Raw genomic sequence first — 21,449 nt, 5'->3', positions numbered from 1 at the left:
AGTAGAGATGGGGTTTCACCGCGTTAGCCAGGATGGTCTCAATCTCCTGACCTTGTGATGCACCCACCTCAGCCTCCTACAGTGCTGGGATTACAGGCGTGAGCTACCGTGCCCAGCCTTGCCAGCGTCTTTTTAAACAACCTGCTCTCATGTGAACTGACAGAGCAAGAACTCACTCTTCACCAAACGGAGGGCACTAGGCCATCCATGAGGCATGTACCCCCGCGAGGGGACACACATCCAAACAGGCAGTCTTGATAAATGTTGTGACTCTTAGCTCCTTGAATGACAATTATTTGTCCTCCCTGGTGAGAGAAAGGGACTGGTTTTCCCTCTGGGCTGGAAGGCAGATGCCAGACAGGGGGCAGAGTGCCAGATGGCTGGGGCAGCTTACCACACTGTGGAGGAGGGGCCAGGGGTACGAAGCCCCGGGCACACAGGTGGATGTAGACGGCCGCCAGGTTGCAGGCAGGCTGGAGCTCCTGGGTGCCACAGGGGTCCTGCACACACAGGCTGAGGAATGGTGTAGGGTCTACCTGAAATCAGGGACACCCAGTCACTGTCCACACCCTGAGGAGTGGCAAGGAGGACGGGCCTAGGCTTGATCAGGGAAAAGGCCTTCTGCACCCCATGGGCCAGGCCCACACTCACCACCCGGAAGCAGTTCCTCATGCTGGAGTGGGGGTCCTCGAAGAAGGCCCGGCAGGTGGGGCTCTGTCCTGGGCAGGCCTGCTGAGTCTTCTCGGTGGCCCTGCAGTCACCACCCACCTGGCAGGATGGACGCAAGACTCAGGCCTCCTGCTGGACGATGTGGCTCCCCCACATACATTGGCCTCAGCAGGAGACGTCCCCCAAACCCTGGGCCTCCTATGAAGTCCTCTGCAGAGCCATCAGGCCGCCTGCCTCTCCCGGGACTCTGCAGTGAGCAGCCCTCAAGAACCTCAGCCAGAAGGAGGACAGGCGGGTGCACCCGCTCACCTGCCAGGCCAGGCTGAGCTCCTCCAGGCTGCTGGCCACAGAGCCGTCCGGCAACATCAGCTCATTGCCTGCTTCATTGTCGTTGGTGCCCAGAAGGCCAGCGGATACGCCTGTGGGGAGGAGGGAAGCTGAGGCGGCCGTAAGAGCCTGTGATCCTCCCCCAGCCCCAGCCCTGCTGCCTCAGGACCTGTGTGTGAGGTGAGCCTGAGGCACAAAGAGGAGCAGCAGAGTCCTGCCACCTCCACCCCGGACTCCTGGAGCCCAGGCCATGGCTGTAAACCCTCATCAGAGGAGGAAGAGAAAGCACAGGGGCTCAGGACAGCATGCGTGTCCCCCGTCCCCTCCCTATGTCCTCAGCTCGAGTGGCTGGAATCCAGGCCCTTCCTTTGTGTTCCTTGGCAGAGGGACCACAGAAGGGCCAACTCCACACTGGAGCCGCGTGTCCCAGGGATGGGACAGAAAGCCCTGGGCCTCTGTGTGGTCATCCGGACACGGGGTCAATGGCAGGAAGCTAGACGAGGAGTTGAGGGCACACGTGCTGCCATGCTAGAGACGGGGCCGGCAGAGGCTCTGCATGCACAGTAGCCGCCTGCCGCCCTGGAAGCTTAAAGGGGTGCATCCCAGAGAGTCCTCTGTAGGTGGGGCCAACCCTCCTGGGGCCCAGACCCACCATGCTGCCAGAAGCCCAGAGTCAGGCTGCAGAGGCCGGTGGGCACGTCACAGGAGACAGAGACCCCGTCCTCACTGGCCAGCTCAATCCTGGAGATGTCCTTCCTCGTCGTGGCAGGAGGCAGCTTGAGGTCCGGACAGCTTTCCCCCGGCAGGGAGGAGTTGTACAGCTTGTAGGCCTGTGGGCCAGAGGGGGCTGGGCAGGAGGTCTGACCCACAGCCAGGTGACAAGATTGAAAGTGCCATCCCCCCAGGCGACCTGCCATGGGCACAGGTCTCCAGGGGAGGCTCGGTCCTGCAGGCTGCCATGCCTCTCCTGCTCACCTGCAGACTGGGGTAGAAGATGAGGGTCTTGTGGTTAAGCTCCACCACCAGGGCTGTAAGCCCCGAGCCTGTCCGACTCAGCGTCAGCGAGAACGTGTTGTGAGCAAAGTCCTGGGCCAGGAGGATGCTGCCGCACTGGGCGCTGAGGTCCCATACCCGGCCGTCGAAGGTCACCACGTGCTGGGCCCCGGCCACCAGGGCATGGTCTGGGGAGAAGCAGCCCAAAGGCAGGGTGAGTGGGGCCAGCTCCACCCACCGCAGTAGGAGCCCAATGCCTGCTGGGTGCCCGGATGCCTACAGCCTTGGCTTAGCCTGCCCTGAGCCCTGGATTCCCCCTCCCTTGGTGCAGCAGCCAGAGACCCAGGGATCCCCCACCGGCTTCAAGACGACATGAGCTGAAGGTCTACCGGCAATTCAGCCCTAACAAGGAAAGGAGTCCTGAGACCTGCTACAAAAATACTGTGCTAAGGAAAAAAGCCTGGCTCAAAAAAAATACTGTGCTAAGTAAAAATACTTAATAAAATACAAAATACAAAAATACTGTGTAATACTGTAAAATACAAAAATATTGTGCTAAGTAAAAAAACCTGGCTCAAAAAAAAAGCCTGGCCTGAGAAGAAGGTCTGACCAGTCTAGCCAGTGCGGCCCCTGAGCTGTGGCTTGGGGGTGGGGGTGTTTGTGCCTGTGGCTGTGCCCGTGGCCAGGAAGCACCATCTGTGGTGCACAGCCAGGCACCTACTGGCCAGTCCCAGCATCCTGAGGCAGGCACTACCAGCCCCGTGGGCAGCTGTCGGAACTGAGAGGCACAGAGAAGCCCGCGGTCACACACATGGAACTTGAAGACCAGGCCATTTTCTACACCACCAACGTGCTGCTTAGACATGACTGCACTCACGCTTCTAGGGAGCCCTGAGCCTCGGTGTGAGTCCCATCCACATAAAGCACTCCTTGCAAAGCCTGGGTACCGTGGTCCCCCCACAGACATAAGGGGCTCCCCCTGCATCAAGAACAGTACATGCCCATTACCCATATGAGCGAGCCACGTTGTCACCTGCATTTCACGGTGGAGCAAACAGAGTCCCACAAGTTGGACTCACCTGGCCACACAGCATTTCATGGTGGAGGAAAGCGAGTCCCACAGAGGTTAGACTTGCCTGGCCACACAGCAAGCCTGAGCCACACGCAAGCTCCCCAGCCCTTGGCTGCAGGTTGCCTCTGACTGGCGAGTCTGAAGTCAGTTCTCTTCCAGCTGGAACTGGAGGGCTGCCGTCTTCGCCAGCAGTGCCCGCAGGGAGGGAGCTGGCCTAAAGCCCTAAACCACCCTCCTCACCCCTCTGCGGCGCCAGGACTCATATTCTGGACAAAAGCAGGATGTGTAGCGTCAGCCCTAGTCCCACAGGACCTTGGGAAGTCCAGTAAGCTCTGGGCCTGGCACTGTGATGCCACTAGCCTATGGAGGTTTCTCTGTGCCCACCAGGCAGGGGGCTCCCAGGGAGGAGGGTGGCACAGCCCGGGGCAGGACTCACATTCCCAAGGGCCTGCCAGCAGGCGGCGTCTGAGCCAGTAGTACTCAGCCAGCACGTTGGCCCCAGACAGCGCTTGGAGCGGCCGCAGCAGCTTCTCCTCCACGAGGTAGCTGGTCACCCGGGCCACGTCCAGGGGCTTATCCCCCGCAGGCAACAGTGGCAGCGTCACCACCACTGAGCGGTTCCTGGAGGGAATGCAGAGAACAAGTCACTGTGCCTGCCCGAGCCTTGCTTCCCTCGGCTGCAGAGGGGAGCTTCTAGGTCCGCAGAGAGAGCTCTGCAGTGGAGAGCATGAGGGTGCCTTTCAGGGAGGGGCTGTCCTTGTTTTGGGAAATCCCATCATGAGGTGGAAGAGGACAGAGGCTGGCATGACAGCGGAGGTGGTGGATGATGCCGGGGGACGGAAACAAGCTGCCCCATTTTGAGGACACAGATGTCCGATGTCATGCCTACTCTGCTCCCTGGGTCTTGGGCAGCATGGGCTTATATGTGTGCGGATGCCGAGGACGGGAGCTGGAAGGTCTAGGAAATTTTGTTTTGTTTTTTAAGAATCTCATTCTGTTGCCCAGGCTGCAGTGTAGTGGTGCGATCTCAACTCACTGCAACCTCTGCCTCCCGGGCTTAAGTGATTCTCCTGCCTTAGCCTCCGAGTAGCTGGGACTACCGTGGCCCACCGCAACACCTGGCTAATTTTTGTATTTTTAGTAGAGTTGGAGTTTTACCACATTGGCCAGGCTAGTCTCAAACTCCCGACTTCAAGTAATCTGCCCACCTCAGCCTCCCACAGTGCTGAGATTATAGGTGTGAGCCACTGTGCCCAGCCAACAGGTCTAGGCAATTTCTCCAGTTTAGGAGAGGACTGAAACTTTCTCGGGATCTAGAGTAGGGGTCAAGCCTGTGAGATTTGAATGATCACAGAGATCTCAGCTCACGTGGGGGTGTAGTGGGAAGACAAACATTTCATACCCTGTTGTTGATGGGCCAGTAGAGAGGGAGCAGGGGCAGGTGGCCTCACTTGCTTACTTCTAGGAACCCAGAGGCCCTGGCAAGCTGGGGGCAGGAAGCAGCCTCAACTCCCTCCCTGCGGCCTGAATCCATGTTTGGGCACCCCCACCTAGCAGTGACTGGATCCCCACTCACCAGGTAGGTGAGTAACCAGGAAGGTCTTTCTTCAGCCAAGCCAAACCCCGCCCCGCCCCGCCGGGAGCTCTTCCCTTCATCAGCCTCCATTCTGACCGCAGGAAGGCAGGAGCAGGAACTTGTATCACAGGGAGCCTTTTCCCCATGATGTGGGTTTAGTCCCTATTTTACGGCTGGGGAAACTGAGGCACAGAGCACTGAGGCAGAGGAATCCTAGTTAGAGGCAGAGCCGGATTCCAGATGCTCTGTGAGGCCACCAGCATGGAAGAAGGAGCTGCCTCCTTGCCTGGAGCCCGGTTCCTGGTGGGCCTCGTGCCTGTGAGGGGAAAGGATACTGGGTCCCCAGGTCCCCGCTCTAAACTGGGCTCCCGCCTTCTATCCACCACCCCCATGTTCTCAACACAGGGGCCAAAGGGGCCTTTTAAAGTGAAAGGGCGATCACGTCCTTCCTAGGTCAGAGCAGAAGCCAGAGACCACCTGAGCCCCCGCTACCCGCCTCCCAAATCTTGGGAACTCGCAGTCACATCCACTCTCCCTGGCAGGCATTCTGCTCCAGCCTTGCCAGCCTGATATTCACATAGACGGGGCTGGGCTCGGTGGCTCATACCTATAATCCCAGCACTTTGAGAGGCCGAGTTGCTTGAGCTCAGGAGTCTGAGACCAGCCTGGCTAATATGGTGAAACCCCGTCTCTAGTAAAAATACAAAAATTAGCTGGGCTTGGTGGCAAATGCTTGTAATCCCAGCTACTTGAGAGGCTAAGGCAGGAGAATCACTTGAACTTGGGAGACAGAGGTTGCAGTGAGCTGAGATCACACCATTGTACTCCAGCCTGGGCCACAGAGAACAAGACTCCATCTCAAAAGCAAACAGGCCAGGCACATCCCTCTCCCAGGCCTTTGTGCAGTGGTGACCCCCACCTGGAGCACTCTTCCCACACTGGCCCCGTGGCTCCTGCTGAAACTCTACCTTGTCCTCAAAGCCCGTCATGGCCACACCATTTCATAGGATCCACCCCCTCATCTCACCGATGTTCCTTCTCTAGCACTTGCCACCTAACGTATAGCTCAGGGGTGGTAAATGGTGACAAGTGGGCCCCAGGCCGTGGCCAGCTTCTGCACGGCCTGCAAGTAAGAAGGGTTTTTGTGTGTTTAAAAGATTATTACAAAACAGGCCAGGTGCGGTGGCTCATGCCTGTAATCCCAACACTTTGGGAGGCCAAGGCAGGCGGATCACCTAAGGTCAGGACTTTGAGACCAGCCTGGCCAACATGGCAAAACCCTGTCTCTACTAAAAATACAAAAAATTAGCTGGGTGTGATGGCACGCGCACCTGTAGTCCCAGCTACTGGGGAGGCTGAGGCAGGAGAATGGCTTGAACTCAGGAAGCGGAGGTTGCAGTGAATCAAGATTGTACCACTGTACTCTAGCCTGGGCAACAAGAACAAAACTCCATCTCAAAAAAGAAAAAAAAAAAAAAAAAAGGATTACCAAACAAAAGCAAGGAAATGTGACAGAGCCGAATGGCCTGCTTAAGATGTGACTCTCAGGCCCTCTGCAGGGAGCTGTGCAAGCCCTGGTGTAGATGACTTCCTTGTGCTTCGTGTCTGAGTAAAAGTGAGCTTCCTGAAGGCAGGGTCAGCCTCAGCCACTGAGCTCTCTGCAGCTCCTAAAATCCTGCCTGCCCTGGGCCAGTGCTCACGAGATATCTATGGAGTGAGGAAGAAAGCCCAGCTTCCTCATCTGTAAAACGAGGAGGGGAAGAAGCCTCCGGGCAGGGCGGTCACAGGAGTCAGTGTGTCGGAGGGTGTCAAAGCATTCAGCACTGCACCTGGTATGTGGCAGGCACGCAGGATGCGCTACTCTCAAACCCCGAGTTACCTGGCCGACAGGCTGTACAGGTCCAGCAGGGGTTTGCAGAGCCTCTTCAGTGCCCGTGAGAATGTGGCCTCAGCCCAAGACAGCAGCTGGTGGGCGGCCTGGAGAGCGAGGGGACAGTGAGAGTGGCTCAGTCATCCTCACCTGCCAGCCACGCCCCATCCTTGCTCTCACTCACCAGCTCCAGGGCTCCTTTCACGGCCCCCAGGGCTGCCCTGATGGGCCTTGGACACCCATCACCTGGCATCCTGGGTACCCAGGCCTGCAGCCGCCGCATGGCCTCCTCTGCCCGCTTCCGCCACACCTCCTCCAGGGGCTGCAGTGTCACCTCCAGGTAGGCATCCTTCAGTGTGGCCAGGGGCCCTGCAACAGGCAGCCACCGCCCACCATGAGGCCTCAGGGCAGGTCAGAGAACCAGCCCTGCCCAGACAGCCCAGGCCTCGAGGAGATAGGCCTGTTCCTGGGATGAAGATGTGGGGAGCTGGGGGAGCAGGAATAGAGCCGCGGGCACTGGAGATTGCAGGGGAGATGTCAGAGCACACCTGAGCCTTCTCTGCAAGGCCTGCTTAGAAGGTTGTCTGGGAACTTGGACTGGGGGAGGGTTCCCACCAGTCCTAGAATTGATATGAGGCTCCCCGCATCTGAACTATTTGTACAAACGTGGTTTATGCTGGACCCCTGCTTGCCTCCTAGGAGTCTGACAGTGTGGTCCGCACCAAGCAGCACCTGCTACTGTGGCAGCCCCCGATAAAAACCCTGGGTGCTGAGTCTCCCAGGAGCTGCTCTGGTGACAGCTGGGACAGCTAAATGCAGCCTGTGTGAAAGCGTTGGGACTGGTTCTCCCCGGACTCCGCCCCAGCCCCGTTCCCTGTGCTGACACTCCTGCATCCCCTCACTATAATAAATCACAGCTGTGAATAGCACTGTGCGCAGTCCTGGGGCATTCCTCCCAATTCACTGCCCTGGGGGTGGCCACAGGGACACTCTGACACAGCAGGGAGGATGCGGAGGTAACATTCAACAGCCAGTCAGAGGGATGCCCACCCTGGCGCTGGGCAGGGCCTTGGGGGCTCTGTGCTGTGCTGGGCATTAGCCCTGGATGGCAGAGAGGCCAGAGGTTCCCAGTCCTGCCAGGAGGCCAGTCAGGGCAGCAGGTGTGAGCTTTTAATGACCACATGGCCACATTGAGCTCATCGTGGAACCAGAAAGAGATGCTGTAGCAGTGAGCTTCACAGAAACAAGGCTGTATACTCAAAAGCAAGCAAGTGGGAGACTGAAAAAACCTAGGCAGCAGGCATAAGGGAGATGAGCTTGGAGACCCTGTAAGAATGACACAGCAGACCAAGAAAAAACGAAGGCTGTAGATCTGTAAGAAATAAGGCAGGGGGCTACACACAGCTGGGCTGCAGGCCCATGGGAAGCGAGGCCATATTTCTGATCAAAACGGTGCCACATGCCAATGTGAGCGCTTAGGGCCCCGGTGGGGAGGGGGGCGGGCATTGATTTCTGCACGAGATTGAGCCCTCCCTCCCGCACTTACATTCCAGCTCCTCCCGCAGCTGCTCCAGCCCCTCCAGCAGCCACTCCAGGTAAAGAGGCAGGTGCTGGGTCAGTGCCTGGCTCTGGGCCCACAAAGTGGCTACTGCCCAACCACTCGCCTGCATGGCCTCCTGCCCCGCCTGGGACAGCTGCAGAAGGAGGCCTGCCACGCCGTCCAGGGTGCCTGCCGGCTGCACCTGGGCAGGGAAACCGAGGCAGAATCAGGTTGAGGTCCAGGGCAGAGAGAGCCCCAGACCCTCCTGCCTGGTGAGTGGGGGCTACAAGCCAGGCCAGAGGGGGACCTCTCCACCCTGAGCCCCCACCCTCCCCTCCTGTGCTACCCACCAATTGCTGGAACCTTCTCACAGAGGCACCCAAGCCTTGAACCTTCTCTTCCAGCCGGGCTTGCACCTGGGAGCCAACTGCTGCAATCCTGGACTGTGAGAACAGAGGAAGAGGCTGGGGCCTCGTAGGAATGAAGTAGACACATGCTTCTCGGTGCCAGCGGCAGGTGTGGGCCTCACCATGCGGTTGTCTGCCCTGGTTTCTGCGCACATCTAGACCCCAAGGGCTCGGGGCTCCTGGCACGGGGGCCTCTGCCCAGGGAGAGAACGGTAACCCCTTCCCTGTATCCCAGCCCAAGCCCTCTCACCTCCACATGGCCCAGCAAGACCCCCTGGCAGCCGTGCATGGCCAGCAGGAGGCTCTGGTTGGCAGCCTGCAGCGTCAGGCGTCCCAGCAGCTGGAAGGGCTGCCTGCCATCCCGGAACAGGACCTCTGCCTCGGCTGTCCGCCCGTGGGCACATGCCCGCAGCACCACACTCTCCTCTGTGCCCCCTGGAGCCAGAAAGGGACCTGCTGGTGCCCCCACCATGTCTCTAGCTGCCCACTCCTCCTCCACCGCTTTCCGTAGCTCCCCACTGCCCCAGGCCAAGCCTCAAGGCCCTAGGATTTGAGAACCTTGAGCTGCACCACCTAAAGCAACCTGAGCCACCCGAAGCCCCCTCTTCTGTCCCCGCCCCCGACACAGCAGTCAGCTAGGGATGCCATGAAGTCTTAATGGGGTTTCCTGAGGTTTTTTTGAGACGGGCAGGAGTACAGTGGCAGGATCACAGCTCACTCCCAGCAGCTGGGACCATAGGAACTCATCACCCCCACCCCACCAGGTTTTTTCGTTTTTGTTTTTATTTTTTGAGACGGAGTCTCGCTCTGTCAACCCAGGCTGGAGTGCAGTGACACGATCTCGGCTCACTGCAAGCTCCGCCTCCCAGGTTCATGCCATTCTCCTGCCTCAGCCTCCTAAGTAGCTGGGACTACAGGTGCACGCTACTGCGCCCGGCTAATTTTTTGTATTTTTAGTAGAGATGGGGTTTCACCTTGTTAGCCAGGACGGTCTCAATCTCCTGACCTCGTGATCCGCCCGCCTCGGCCTCCCAAAGTACTGGGATTACAGGCGTGAGCCACCACGCCCGTCCCCCTACTTTTTTTTAAAGTAGAGACGGGGTCTCACTATGTTGCCCAGGCTGGTCTCGAACTCCTGAGCTCAAGCGATTCACCCATCTTGGCCTCCCAAAGTGCTAGGATTACAGTTATGAGCCCCTGCGCCCAGCCCTGACTTCTGAGATCTTAACGCCCAGACCCCTGTCCTTTCTTGAGCCAACAGGGGCCGTGGCCCAGCTAGCTGAGCTGGGACCCAGCCGCCACTCACCCTCCTCATGGGCCACAGAGGCCTGGAGACAGCTTGGGGCCCGGAACACAGACAGCCTCACTTTCTCCTTTCTGTTGTCCACATTTCCCTCCAACCGGACCAGGCTTTGAGAAGTCGAGGTGGAGACACGGCCCAGCAGGCCAACCCGCTGAGCCTTGGAGCCACGAAGCTGGGAGGGGGAGGGCAGAGGCCTGAGTGGAGCCCGGCCCATGCCCTGTCCCTGGTCTCTCCCCTGCCCGCCCCAGGCTCAGGAAGAGGCTGGCTAGGGAGGCTGCTGTTGGACCTGTAGGGAACCAAGGGAAGGCACAAAACCCACGCCTGATCTTCAGGACACCAGGTTCCCCACGCCATATCCCTATCGAAGGCTCCCAGTGCCCCATTACAGAGAGCACTTATGAAAATACTCCGGACCAGGCTCAAGGGCTCACTTCTGTAATCCCAGCACTTTAGGAGGCCAAGATGGGTGGATCGCTTGAGCCCAGGAGTTTCAGACCAGCCTGGGCCACATGGCAAAAACCCTGTCTCTACCAAAAATACAAAACTTAGCCAGTCTCATGACAAATACTTTAATTTTTAAACATACCCATCTAGGACCCCAACCCAGCAGCAGCCGCCCACAGGTGGCTTAGAGATGGCTGCTGCCCAGGCCCTACCCGGACACTCTGATTTAATTGGTTTTGGGGGCCCCGGGCCCTGGCATTTCTAACATTCCCAGTGCCCTGGTGTTTCTGCTACAGCCCAGGCTTTCCAAGTTTGCATGGGAACCACCGCAAAGGTCTAAGCAAGTTCAAGGAGACATGGGCACACCTGGCATAACACCCCAGGCACTGGGCAGTTTACCTAAATCCCTGCAGGTGCCCAGCCTTGGTGGCATGGCAGGGACCAGGACAGGGGAGTCTAGAATAGGGTGGGAGAGAGGCTCAGAGGCCCCCAAGAGAACACAAGCCTGGAGGAGGCTCTGCAGGGGAGGGAGCCTCAGCTACCCTGTATTCTAGTCCAGACACTGCAGCTAACAAGCTGTGCACCCTTCAGTAAGGGTATCACCCTCTCTGGGCCTCAGCTCCAAGATCTGTAAAATGATACAGAACAATGGCTCACAGAACTTAGCAGGACTTAAGAGTGTGTGTGCGCGTGCATGTGTGTCTGTTAAGGGTTGAATTTTGTTCCTTACATAGGTTGAAGCCCTAATCCTCTATACCCGTGAATGTGGTGTTATTTGGAAATAGATTTTTTGCAAAAGTAATCAAGTTGAGGCCATAGTGGGTGAAGGTGGGCCACACACCCAATGAATGCTGTCCCTGTGAGAAGACCACGTGAAGATGCCACCCAGAAGGCCACCACAGAGGCAGAGAGTGGCATGATGCCACCGCAGCCGTGGGTCCTGGCAGCCACCAGAAGCTGGAGGTGCTACGGAAGGATCTTCCCTAGGATTTTGAGAGGGAGTGTGGCCCTGCTGACAACTTGGTTTTGGATTTCTGGCCTCTAGAACTGTGACACCATACCTGTCTTTTGCATTAAGGCTTCCAGTTGGTGGCAATTTAATACAGTAGTCCGAGGAATCGAATACAGGGTGCTTACTAAACATGCAGAAGCATGTCGATCTTTGAGGAGACCAAGTTGGTAATAGGGCTACAGCCCAGGACCCCTATGGGATTTAACCGAGCACAATGTGATCCTGCCAGGCAGGTGGGGGGCAGGGGACGGTCTGCAGACCACACGGAGTTGGCCCTGGATGGCTCCCAGCATCTGAGCTCAGCCCCGCTAGGTGTCATTGAAGAGCAAAGGCCATGCCTGCCTCTGTGCAGCCTGGGTGAGTGCCTGACCTCCCTGAGTCTGTCCCTCATCTGTCCTGGGGCCACTGGGTTGGGGTGAGGAACAAACAAGGCTGGGAAAGCCTTCTGACCACTCCACAGACCCCAGAATGGAGCAAGTGAGAAGAGGTCAGAACAGCTGTCCCAAATAAATCGGGGACAGGGAAGCAAGAGGACCGGACTCTTGCCGAGCATCCACCATGGGTTCACTCCCACGGCTCCAGTTCCATCAGGCACAGGGCTTACGGAGCCAGGGGCAGGCAGGAGCCTGGCTGGAAACGGGGAAGTGACAGTCGGTCCCAGAGAACAAGAACCTTGGAAGGAGAAGCTCCTTTGAAATGGCCGTGGCTGCTGAACTCAACCCAGAAATGCCATCCTCATCCAGCTCGGATGGCGGGAAGGGAGGGAACTCCCCTCTCACAAGCACCTGCTACATGCAGATGTTGTACAAATGTGTTTCCTCCTAACGATTCTGCAAGGGAGATGGCATTTGTTCCCATTTGACAGAGGGGAAGACTGAGGCGCAGCAAAGGAAAGTCACGAGGTCAAGTTCACCTGGCCAGGGAGACAGAGGAGGTGGATGAAAACGCCGAGAGAGCACCTGCTACGTCACATGCCTTGGCTATGCAGGCAGCGGGAACCGGTATCCAGACTCCCAAAAACCACCCTGTGAAATATCTGATCCCCTCCTACAGATGAGGAAACACAGGCTCAGAGAGGTTCCTTCCTGGGATCACCTGGCCAGGTCAGGGCAGAGTAGGTATTGGAGGCCAACTCTGCCCCTTCCTACTTCCCAGGGCTGCTTGGAGGAAGGACGGGGAGGAGACGGTGCCAGTAATGGCTAATAGCAAATACTTACGTAGCAGCTGTTTCTCTCAGGCACTGCTCTAAGTGATCTACGCCTATGAATATATTTAATCCTTGCAATATTAACCCCATGGGAGATAGGGCCAGTACAATAATTATACCCATTTTACAGGGGAGGAAACTCAGGTACCAGGAGGCAGCTGGGCTGGGATTCAAACTTGGGCAGCCCAGCCACTGCCTCTCTGTTATAGGAAGGGCCGGGTGTTGGGACTGTGGAGGAGCTGCTTTGTCTCGGCGCCAGGGCCAGGCCTGGGGTTCAGCAGGTGTTCCCCCAACCCAGAGTGAAGTTCTGGCCCCATCCAGAATGCTGGTCTGCGGTTCCTCAGATAGCCACTAGATGGCGGGGCCGCCCAGGCAGTTGGGAGCCTGCTGGCCAGGGAGGAACCGGAGGGAAGCCGGGGCATCTTCCCCGGGACTGTCAGCCCCATCCTGGCCACTGACCTCCAGCGCCCCGGAGAAGTCAGCCGAATGAGGCCTGCTGTGGTTTTGGAGGGTCAGGCTGAGATGCAGGCCGTGGTCTGGGTCTGGTGCGAGGCCCAGGTGGAAGCGGGAACGCAGCAGGAGTCCACCCTGGCCCAGGGTGTGCTCCCCGACGACCAAGAGGGCCTGGGACGAGAGAGCCTAGGTGTGAGACAGGCACAGGGAGCGGCAGCCTCCTCTCTCCCCAGACCCCTGCGCCGAGAATGCAGCAGCAGCTGCCACCTCCCAGCCTCCACACCTGTCCCAGCTCACAGCTGACCTCTAAGAAATGCAAATCAGATACCGTCCCCTAAGACAAGCCGGGCTCTGGCATGGCCTGTGGTCTGCTTTGTTGTCCCAACCTCACTTCCCTTGCTCCCTTCGTAAGGGCTGCCCCGTGTTCCTCAAGGCACAGTCGTGCCTTAGGCCCCTTCCCTCTGCAGGGCTCACACTCACGAGTGATGCCCCTTTGTCAACGCCCTGCCCCCTCTCTGCTTCATTCCTGCACAGCGTTTACCACACCCTGACCATAGACCATGCATCTCTAGTTTGTTGTATCTTCCTGGCCCCACTGGAATGCGCCACCCAGGAGGCCGGCACCTAGGCTGTCTCTTTCACATCCACTGCCTGCACCTAGAGCACAGCCTGGCATAGGTGAAACACACAAATGTTTTCTGAATGAACAGAGGAAAAGACAAGGGGTGGGAAACTATGGTTTGTGGCCGAATCTGGCTCACTGCCCACTCTTGTAAATACTTTTTATTTTGAGACAGAGTTGTGCTCTGTCGCCAGGCTGGAGTACAATGGCACGATCTCAGCTCGCTGCAACCTCTGCCTCCCAGGTTCAAGCGATTCTCCTACCTCAGCCTCCTGAGTAGCTAGGACTATAGGCACGTGCCACCACACCCAGCTCACTTTTTCTATTTTTAGTAGAGATGAGGTTTCACCATGTTAGCCAGGATGGTCTCGATCTCCTGACCTCGTGATCTGCCTGCCTCGGCTTCCCAAAGTGGTGGGATTACAGGCATGAGCCACTGTGCCCGGCTTGTAAATACTTTTACTGGAATACAGCCATAAGGATTCACTTACATATTGTCTATAGCTGCTTTCACAAGACAGTGGTAAGAGTTGGTTGTTGGAACAGAGACTGGATGGTTCATAAAGCCTAAAATATTTACTATCTGTCTCTTTACAGAAGAGTATGGGTCCTTGGGATGGAGGGAGGGAGGGAGGGATGGAAGGACGGATGAATGGATGCAAGGGAGGGAGGGTTGGAGGATGAATGGATGGAGAGAGAGGGTACGTGGGAGGGCAGATATAGGGGGATGGATGGAAGATAGGAAGGAGGATGGAAGGATGCGTGAAGGAATGGATGGATGGGTTGGTGGACGGAAGAACCAATCAACCAGCTACCAGCCCCAGGAGGGGAAAGGGGTTGAGGAAAAGGGGTCCCAACACCTCTCCTCTGGGGCAATGATGACTACAGCAGCTCTAACTTATATGCCTGGCACCAAGGCTGAGCATTCCTGCATCACGTCTCTCTTAAGTCTCACCATCACTCTACATCCTGGAACCTGCTGCGCCTTCCTCAGATGAAACACCAGAGGCTCAGAGAGGAGATGCGCCCTGCCCAGTCACCCAGCAGGCAAATGGCAGAGCCACGACGCTGGCATCTGGCTGCCTCGCTCACACCCCTGCATTCTGCGGGCACCACCCTCCCTGCTGCCCCCTCACCATGGGTCCCTGGTCCTCCAGCTGCCCCCTTCTGCAGGGCAGACTCACCCTGGGCAGGTCACAGAGCCCCAGGTGGAGGGAGTGCTGCAGCCAGCGTGCATAGTCAGTATGTACTTCTCCCCAGAAGCTCTGACGGGTACAAGAGGCCCCAAGGACGTGCTCCAGCATGGCCTCCACGATGATCTTGTCTGGCTGAGATGGCCAATGCCTCTGGAATGAGAGGGCCCTTGGGTCAGGGGCTCATCACTTAAGAGAATGCCCATGGCCAGCTGCAGTTGGAGACCCTCACCTAGGCAAGAGCGTGTGCCAGGAATGTGCCGTCAGAGCTCTCATCAGCCACAGTACCCCCTTACACTCTGGGGCAGGATTTTTTTTTTTTTTTTTTTTTTTTTTTTGAGACAAGAGTCTTGCTCTGTAGCCCAGGCTGGAGTGCAGTGGCACAATCTTGACTCACTGCAACCTCTACCTCCCAGGTTCAAGGGATTCTCCCACCTCAGCCTCCCAAATAGCTAGGATTACAGGTGCATGCTACCATGTCTTTTTTTTTTTTTTTTTTGATTCTTTAGTAGAGATGGGGTTTCGCCATGTTGGCCAGGCTGGTCTCGAACTCCTGACTTCAGGTGATCCCCCCACGCCTCAGTCTCCCAAAGTGCTGGGATTACAGGTGTGATTCACCATGCCCCGCCCGTAGCAGGATTTCTGCTGTGAGCACTTAGGGCGCCATGCCTAAGAGCCCGGGGAACCCAGGTGGGAGGCCCAGAGGAGGAAGGGGTTTCCAGGGCCAGCTCTCCCCATTTCTCCATGGCCTGATTCCTGCCCCAGGCTCTCCAGAACAGTGCTCGGCCCCATGAGGAGCCCTATCAGGTAGTGATGCTGGAGGAGACCAGACCTCATGCCTCGGGGAACCTGAGCTCCCAATCTCCCTCCACCCCCTCCTGAGAAGCCCCCTAGCATCCCACCTCCTTCCCCATCTGTTCCCAGCATCTCGGGCTGGTCCCCTTGCTTTTCTTGTCTTCCAGAGCCCTCAGCACATCCCAGTTAGGAAGGGAACCATTTCACAGATGAGAACACTAAGGCTCACAGCAGAGAAGTGAGTTGCCCAGGATCCCGCAAGCACCGGAACCCAGGACCACGTGGTCCCAGAGCTGGACACTCCTGTGGCAAGTGGAGCCGCCTGGGGGTTCCCTGCCCAGACGCTGCTCCCCAGACCTCACCTCGTATGTCAAGTTCTGCCGCATGCGGTGTTGGCCCCAGGACAGGTCGAGCTGTTCAACAAACACAGCTGGGGTCTGCGTGAAGGCCCCGCAGGCCTGGAAGGTGTTCAGGCCCCAGGTTTCCTGGAGCTGATAGGGAAGAGAATAGGGTACATGACCTGGAGGGCCAGCTGAGAAGCCTGGAGCGAGGGGGAGCCCCACACTCGGTGCAGCGGTCCGGCCCCACATACCTGCCCCAGGGAGGCGGCCAGGCAGCCGTCCCAGGCAGTGCTGTGTGCTGAGGACCCGTCAGCCCAGGTGAGCTGCAGGGTCACAGGTTGTCCTCTGTTCCAGGTGAGCTGCACCTGCATTGGGATGGGAGGGCAGTGGTGGGGAAAGGGGGACACGTGGGGGAGAGCAGAGGCTAACGGCACCCCCACACCCCATCTCTGTTGGGAAATGAGAGGCTAGGGAGGATGGAGAAGCTGGTGCCCCTCCCCCAGATATCCCTAGAGGAACTAGGATGGAGGGTGGAGAGACTGCCCTGCCCACCCCCATCTCTGGAAGAGCCCAGAGCCATTCCCAGGCTGGAGACTGAAAGCATTTAAATGAAAAAAAAAAAAAATGCCTCATCCCCAACACCCAGACTCAGCATTTCCAAAGACAGAAAGCAATCGTGTTCCTCACTGGGGCCACCAGGGCCAGCATGATCTGTCCCTGCCCATCTGACCTCATCTCCCTGTCACCCATCCCTCCCAGTCACTCTGTTCCCATCTTATTTCCCTTCCGGCCCTCCCTGAAGCACCTGGCTCATTCCCACCACAGGGCCTTTGCACAGGCTTTTCCTGCCATCTACAGTGCTGCTCCTCCAGCTTCTCTGAAGCCCGTCTCCTTCCCATCCCGGGGCCACCTCCCCCATGAGGCCCTCACTGACCACCCACCTTACAGTAGCTGCCCCACCCACCTGCCTGGTCACTCTCAATCTCACATGTTTTTTTTTTTTTCTTTTCTTCTGAGACCGAGTCTCACTCAGTCACCCAGGCTGGAGTGCAGTGGCGTGATCTTGGCTCGCTGCAACCTCCACCTCCCGGGCTCAAACGATCCTCCTGCCTCAGCCTCCCAAGCAGCTGGGATTGCAGGCACACACCACCACACCCAGCTAATTTTTGTATTTTTAGTAGAGACAGGATTTCGCCATGGTGGCCAGGCTGGTCTCGAATTCTTGACCTCAAGTGATCCACCTGCCTTGGCCTCCCTCAGTGCTGGGATTACAGGCGTGAGCCACCGTGCCCGGCCCCTCTTTACTACTTTAGGGTGCTTATCACACCTTCTGATTTTTTAATTCATTCCTTGGCTTGAATTCTGGAGAGTGTCTTTTGCCTGCACACAGCTGGCCTGTTGTCCTCCCTTTCACAGATGGAAAAAACCTGAGTCTCAGAGAGGCGACGGGAGACACCTGAGGTCCCCCAGCCAGACTGGGAGCCCAGCTCCTCACTCGGTCCACGAAGCTACCACTAACAAGCAACTGTAAATGATGAATCAGAGATGCCTGTTCCTGTTTCCCACATTAAAATGTGAGCTATCTTCAAACACTGCCTGGTACACAGTAGGTGCTTAATGAGGTATTGATAAAGGAACGATTGAATGAAGGATGCCACAGATCCCCAGGCTTCAGGAAGCTATGATTCTGAAAAAGTCCTTGTCACTGACGAACACTCTCTCCTTCTCCTACCAGAGGTGCCCAGCCCCACAGGCTCAGCCACGTGGCTCCCACCTCCAACCCCAGCCAAGGGCACCTGGGACATCCTCGCTCACCTGCCGGCTCTGCCTGCCGCCCCTCCTCTCGGCAAGGCCACTGACCTGGGCTTGCCGCCAAGAGAGGTTGAACGGGTGGGCCAGGGCCAGGCGGGAGGCGAGCTCACTCTTCCCCAGCCACAGGGAGGAGGAGACCAGCACCTAGGGAGGGAGACAGACTCAGCCGGTGGTCTCGCCCAGACAGACTGCACCTCTTTCCCACCCGCACAGACCACCTTCTCCATCGAGGTCAAGGCTGCAAAAGGGCACGTGGCTTTGAGCACAAAACCCCATCCCTGTGCGAGGCCCTCGGAGAGCTCAGCCCATTTCACAGAGGAGGAAATCAAGGCTTAGAGAGGACAAGATGGAGCGAACACAGGACAGAGATGGGACTGGAGGTCGCGCTCCTCCTCCACTGTCTTCCCTTGGCTCTGTGGCCCCGGGCAGGTCGCTGCACCTCTCAGTCCTTCAATTTCGTCATCTGAACACGGGGCTATTAATAGCACCGAGCAGATGGGAGGCTGATGTGTGGGTTCACGCACAGAACCTATCACGGGATAAGCATTTAGGGCCTGTTAGCCACCGTCACTGCCGTGGCTGTCAAGGTGTTGTGGGGACCCAGATCTCCTGCTGCCCTCCCAGTGCCTTTCCCACAGTCCCTTGGGGATGTGGTACAGCCTCACTGGCCCCAGATAAGGCTCCTCTGGCAGGGGAGGGCCCCAAAGACCCCGCTCAGCCTGCAGGGTGGAGTTCAGCTCTGCCCCAGGGTCACCTTCTGGCCCTGACACCTACCTGGTCCCTGCCATCCCAGCCGACAACCAGGCCATCCCGGTGGCTGCCTCCCGAATGCTCTGAGGACAGGCGGAGGCTGCAGTGTCGTGGCAGAGGGAGGTGCAGTGGGTGGGTGAGCTCCACTGAGTGGGTGAGGACACACACACAAAGGGTAGGGCATGTGAGCTGAGGTCAGCAGCTCCAGGCCCAAGGGGGTTCAGGGGACTCAGCTGACGCCACTGCCAGCTCATGCAAGTGGCCACTCGGGGGCCACACGGCCAGATACTTTTCACAAAAGTACACACTCACTTTGTCACCATTACCACTCGACACCCTGCAGCGTCCCCGTGGGAGCCCCGTAACAATGAGACTCTGAGGCTCCTCCAAGAGATGGCGTCTGCCTCCCCAGCCCTCGAAGCTGGGCTGGCCTCGTGATGTGCTAATAAAATTCAGCAAAGCTGACCGAGCGCCCGTCCTAAGCCCAGGCCTTAGGAGGCCTCACACCCCGCTTCCTCCCTCAAACCCCTGTCCAGCCACATGAGAACAAACCCTGCTGGCCTGTGGGCTGGTGCCACCTGGGGTTGGGGAGAGCCTGGTTTCATCTCAGGATGTCCTAGCGCAGCTGACAGCCAGCCCGCCCCTGGGCAGGCCAGAGAGCCCAGCTAAGGACAGCAGAGCTGCCCGTTCACCCTACAGCTGACCTTGAACAGGAGGAAGACCACAAAAGCTGCCCAGGTGACCCACAGCCTCCTGAGCAAGGAGCCACGCTTGCTTTATGCCGCTGAGTTTCGTAATACTTCGTTACCATCCTGAATCAGGAGCTGATGGGGGCAGCCGCAACCTCAACAAACTGCATCCCTCTCGGGGGGCCTCGCATGCACAGGTGCCCTGCGCCCCCTCGGAAAACCCACACCCCATGCCACTGTCTGCTGTCCTGTGCTCTCCTTCCATTTTGGGTGTGACAGGTGACACCCCACAGCTGAGTCCCCGCAACAGACGGCCTCCACACCCCGGGTTTTCTTCCTTTGTCCCCCAGGTGAGCTAAGCTGCCCTAATTTCCGGCATCACTTGACCCCATCTCCTGAGGCCCCTGAGCAGCCCTGCTTTCCCAGACCTCACAGCAGGAGGCTGCCTGAGACCCCTCTGCACTCCGGTGACCTGTGAGCTCTGTACAAAGGGCACCCACCTGTTCGGATGGGCTGCAGGAGCCGTGCACAGAGACACTGGCACTGGCTGGTTCTCAGGGCATCACCCAGTCATTGGTTCTGCGGAGGCTGACCACATGCAGGGCTAGAACCCTTTATTCCTGCCATCTACTGACCCCACCTGCAACACTGTGACCACAGTGTGGGGCTGCAGACTGTGTAGCTCACCAAGGGTGGCACAAATACACAGGCATGCACACACGTGCATGTACACACGTGCACACATGCACACACACGAGCACACACATACACACATGAGCACACACACATGCATACTGCCTTGGCTTGCTGGGGACCCGCTTGCTTCCTCCGCCTTCCAGGGCATACATGTGGCAAACGTGGCGCTGGGAGGATTCCATCAGGCCACCTGGCAAGCTGTGCCTCCAGGCTGGGGTCTGCCCTCTGTCTCCACACCTGGCAGGCTGTGGGTTGGGCTCTGCTCTGTGCTCAGGGGGTTCCTCACACAGAAACTGAGTCTTGTGGCTGCACAGGCCATGAATTACAGCCCCTTCCAGGGATGCCTGTTGCTAGAGGACCCCGGGGCTCATGGCTGCTGTCATTGGCGCTGTGTCGGCACTCACCTCCCCTGGCACCAGAACTGCCCAGGGATGCCACCCCTTCCACGCCCTGGCCCCTTCTCCTTGCCCGGCCGCACTCAGGATAAGCCCCAGCTCCACTCTGTGAGCTGAGACCCTGCATGACCTGGGTCCCGCAGCCCACCTGCCTCACCTCATCCCTTCTCCCCATTCCAGCCATGCAAGCCTCGCTGCTGCTGCTCCACACACAAAGCTCATTTCCATGCGGCGCCTTCCGCCTGAAGTGCCTCTGCTCAGATCTGCCCCTCAGTCCGCTCCTTCTCATCCTTCAGATCTCAGTTCAGAAGTCACCTCCTCCAAGAGGCCTTCCCAGACCACCCCACCTAAAGGAGGCCCACACCCCACAAAGACCTTGCTTGCTCTCACAGCCTTTCCCACTCGTGGAAACGGTCATGTTTGATGTTATTTTGCTTATGTGCATCTTGTTGCTCAATGCCTGTCTCCCTGAGGGGTGACACCTGGGCCATCTTGCTTCCTGATGGACCCCTGGTGCCTAGAATCACACCTGGGATATGCAGGTACTCAGTCATGGCTTTTTTGAGACTGAGTCTTGCTCTGTCGCCCAGGCTGGAGTGCAGTGGCTCAGTCCTGGCTCTCTGCAACCTCTGCCTCCCAGGTTCAAGTTATTCTCCTGCCTCAGCCTCCCAAGTAGCTGGGAGTACAGGCACCCGCCACCATGCCTGGCTAATTTTTGTATTTTTAGTAGAGACAGGGTATCACACCATGTTGGCCAGGTTGGTCTCAAACTCCTGACCTCAAGTGATCCACCCACCTCGGCCTCCCAAAGTGCTTGGATTACAGGCATGAGCCACCGTGCCTGGCCAGGGATGATTTCTTGAGTGCCTGGGCCACCCCTGCCTGCAGCCCCTCACACACTCACCCTGCAGGCTGAGGTTCCTGGTGGGCTTGGGGAAAGGCCCAGAGAGGCTCCCGGTGAGGGCCACCTCCTGGCCATCCCACAGCACCACCTGGCGCAGGACACGGGTCCCATGAGCCCGCTTGTATGTGGTCTGCAGGACCAGCTCCCCGGGAAGAGCGCTGAGCTGGAAGAGAATGATGGCGTCATGGGGGAACCCGAGCCATGCTTCTGCCTGGGATGGGAGGGAAGAGAAGCTTGCAGAGGAGGGACAAGGGAATATTTGTGGATCATTTACAGTTTCCTGCATGGTGACGTATGTCAGGGGATCAAAAAACCCAAACGCTTCCTAAGGATGAGCAGATAACTTAAAGGAGAGGAGTGGGTGAGGGGAGTATGGCCA

The 21,449-nt window shown here is 57.8% G+C and overlaps 1 protein-coding gene across 1 annotated transcript in view; it reads right to left on the bottom strand.

The window, feature by feature from the left end:
• The window catches only part of LOC116462743 (uncharacterized), a 152,186-nt gene that overhangs the window by 10,288 nt on the left and 120,449 nt on the right, over positions 1 to 21,449 (bottom strand). Inside the window, exons 48-66 of the mRNA XM_058433936.1 lie at positions 21,071 to 21,233; positions 18,411 to 18,532; positions 17,640 to 17,780; positions 16,076 to 16,189; positions 15,846 to 15,974; positions 14,680 to 14,841; positions 12,880 to 13,044; positions 9,761 to 9,929; positions 8,705 to 8,889; positions 8,398 to 8,490; positions 8,054 to 8,249; positions 6,692 to 6,876; positions 6,517 to 6,614; positions 3,498 to 3,682; positions 1,972 to 2,177; positions 1,649 to 1,826; positions 979 to 1,088; positions 652 to 768; positions 395 to 536 (exon numbers count right to left, since the gene is read on the bottom strand). Of these exons, the coding sequence (XP_058289919.1) occupies positions 395 to 536; positions 652 to 768; positions 979 to 1,088; positions 1,649 to 1,826; positions 1,972 to 2,177; positions 3,498 to 3,682; positions 6,517 to 6,614; positions 6,692 to 6,876; positions 8,054 to 8,249; positions 8,398 to 8,490; positions 8,705 to 8,889; positions 9,761 to 9,929; positions 12,880 to 13,044; positions 14,680 to 14,841; positions 15,846 to 15,974; positions 16,076 to 16,189; positions 17,640 to 17,780; positions 18,411 to 18,532; positions 21,071 to 21,233 (2,860 nt within the window). The remainder of the gene's footprint in view (positions 1 to 394; positions 537 to 651; positions 769 to 978; positions 1,089 to 1,648; positions 1,827 to 1,971; positions 2,178 to 3,497; positions 3,683 to 6,516; positions 6,615 to 6,691; positions 6,877 to 8,053; positions 8,250 to 8,397; positions 8,491 to 8,704; positions 8,890 to 9,760; positions 9,930 to 12,879; positions 13,045 to 14,679; positions 14,842 to 15,845; positions 15,975 to 16,075; positions 16,190 to 17,639; positions 17,781 to 18,410; positions 18,533 to 21,070; positions 21,234 to 21,449) is intronic.

The sequence above is a fragment of the Hylobates moloch genome, unplaced genomic scaffold, assembly GCF_009828535.3.
Source record: "Hylobates moloch isolate HMO894 unplaced genomic scaffold, HMol_V3 SCAFFOLD_23, whole genome shotgun sequence".
Taxonomy (NCBI): domain Eukaryota; kingdom Metazoa; phylum Chordata; class Mammalia; order Primates; family Hylobatidae; genus Hylobates; species Hylobates moloch.
This window is presented reverse-complemented; position numbering and strand designations above follow the sequence as displayed.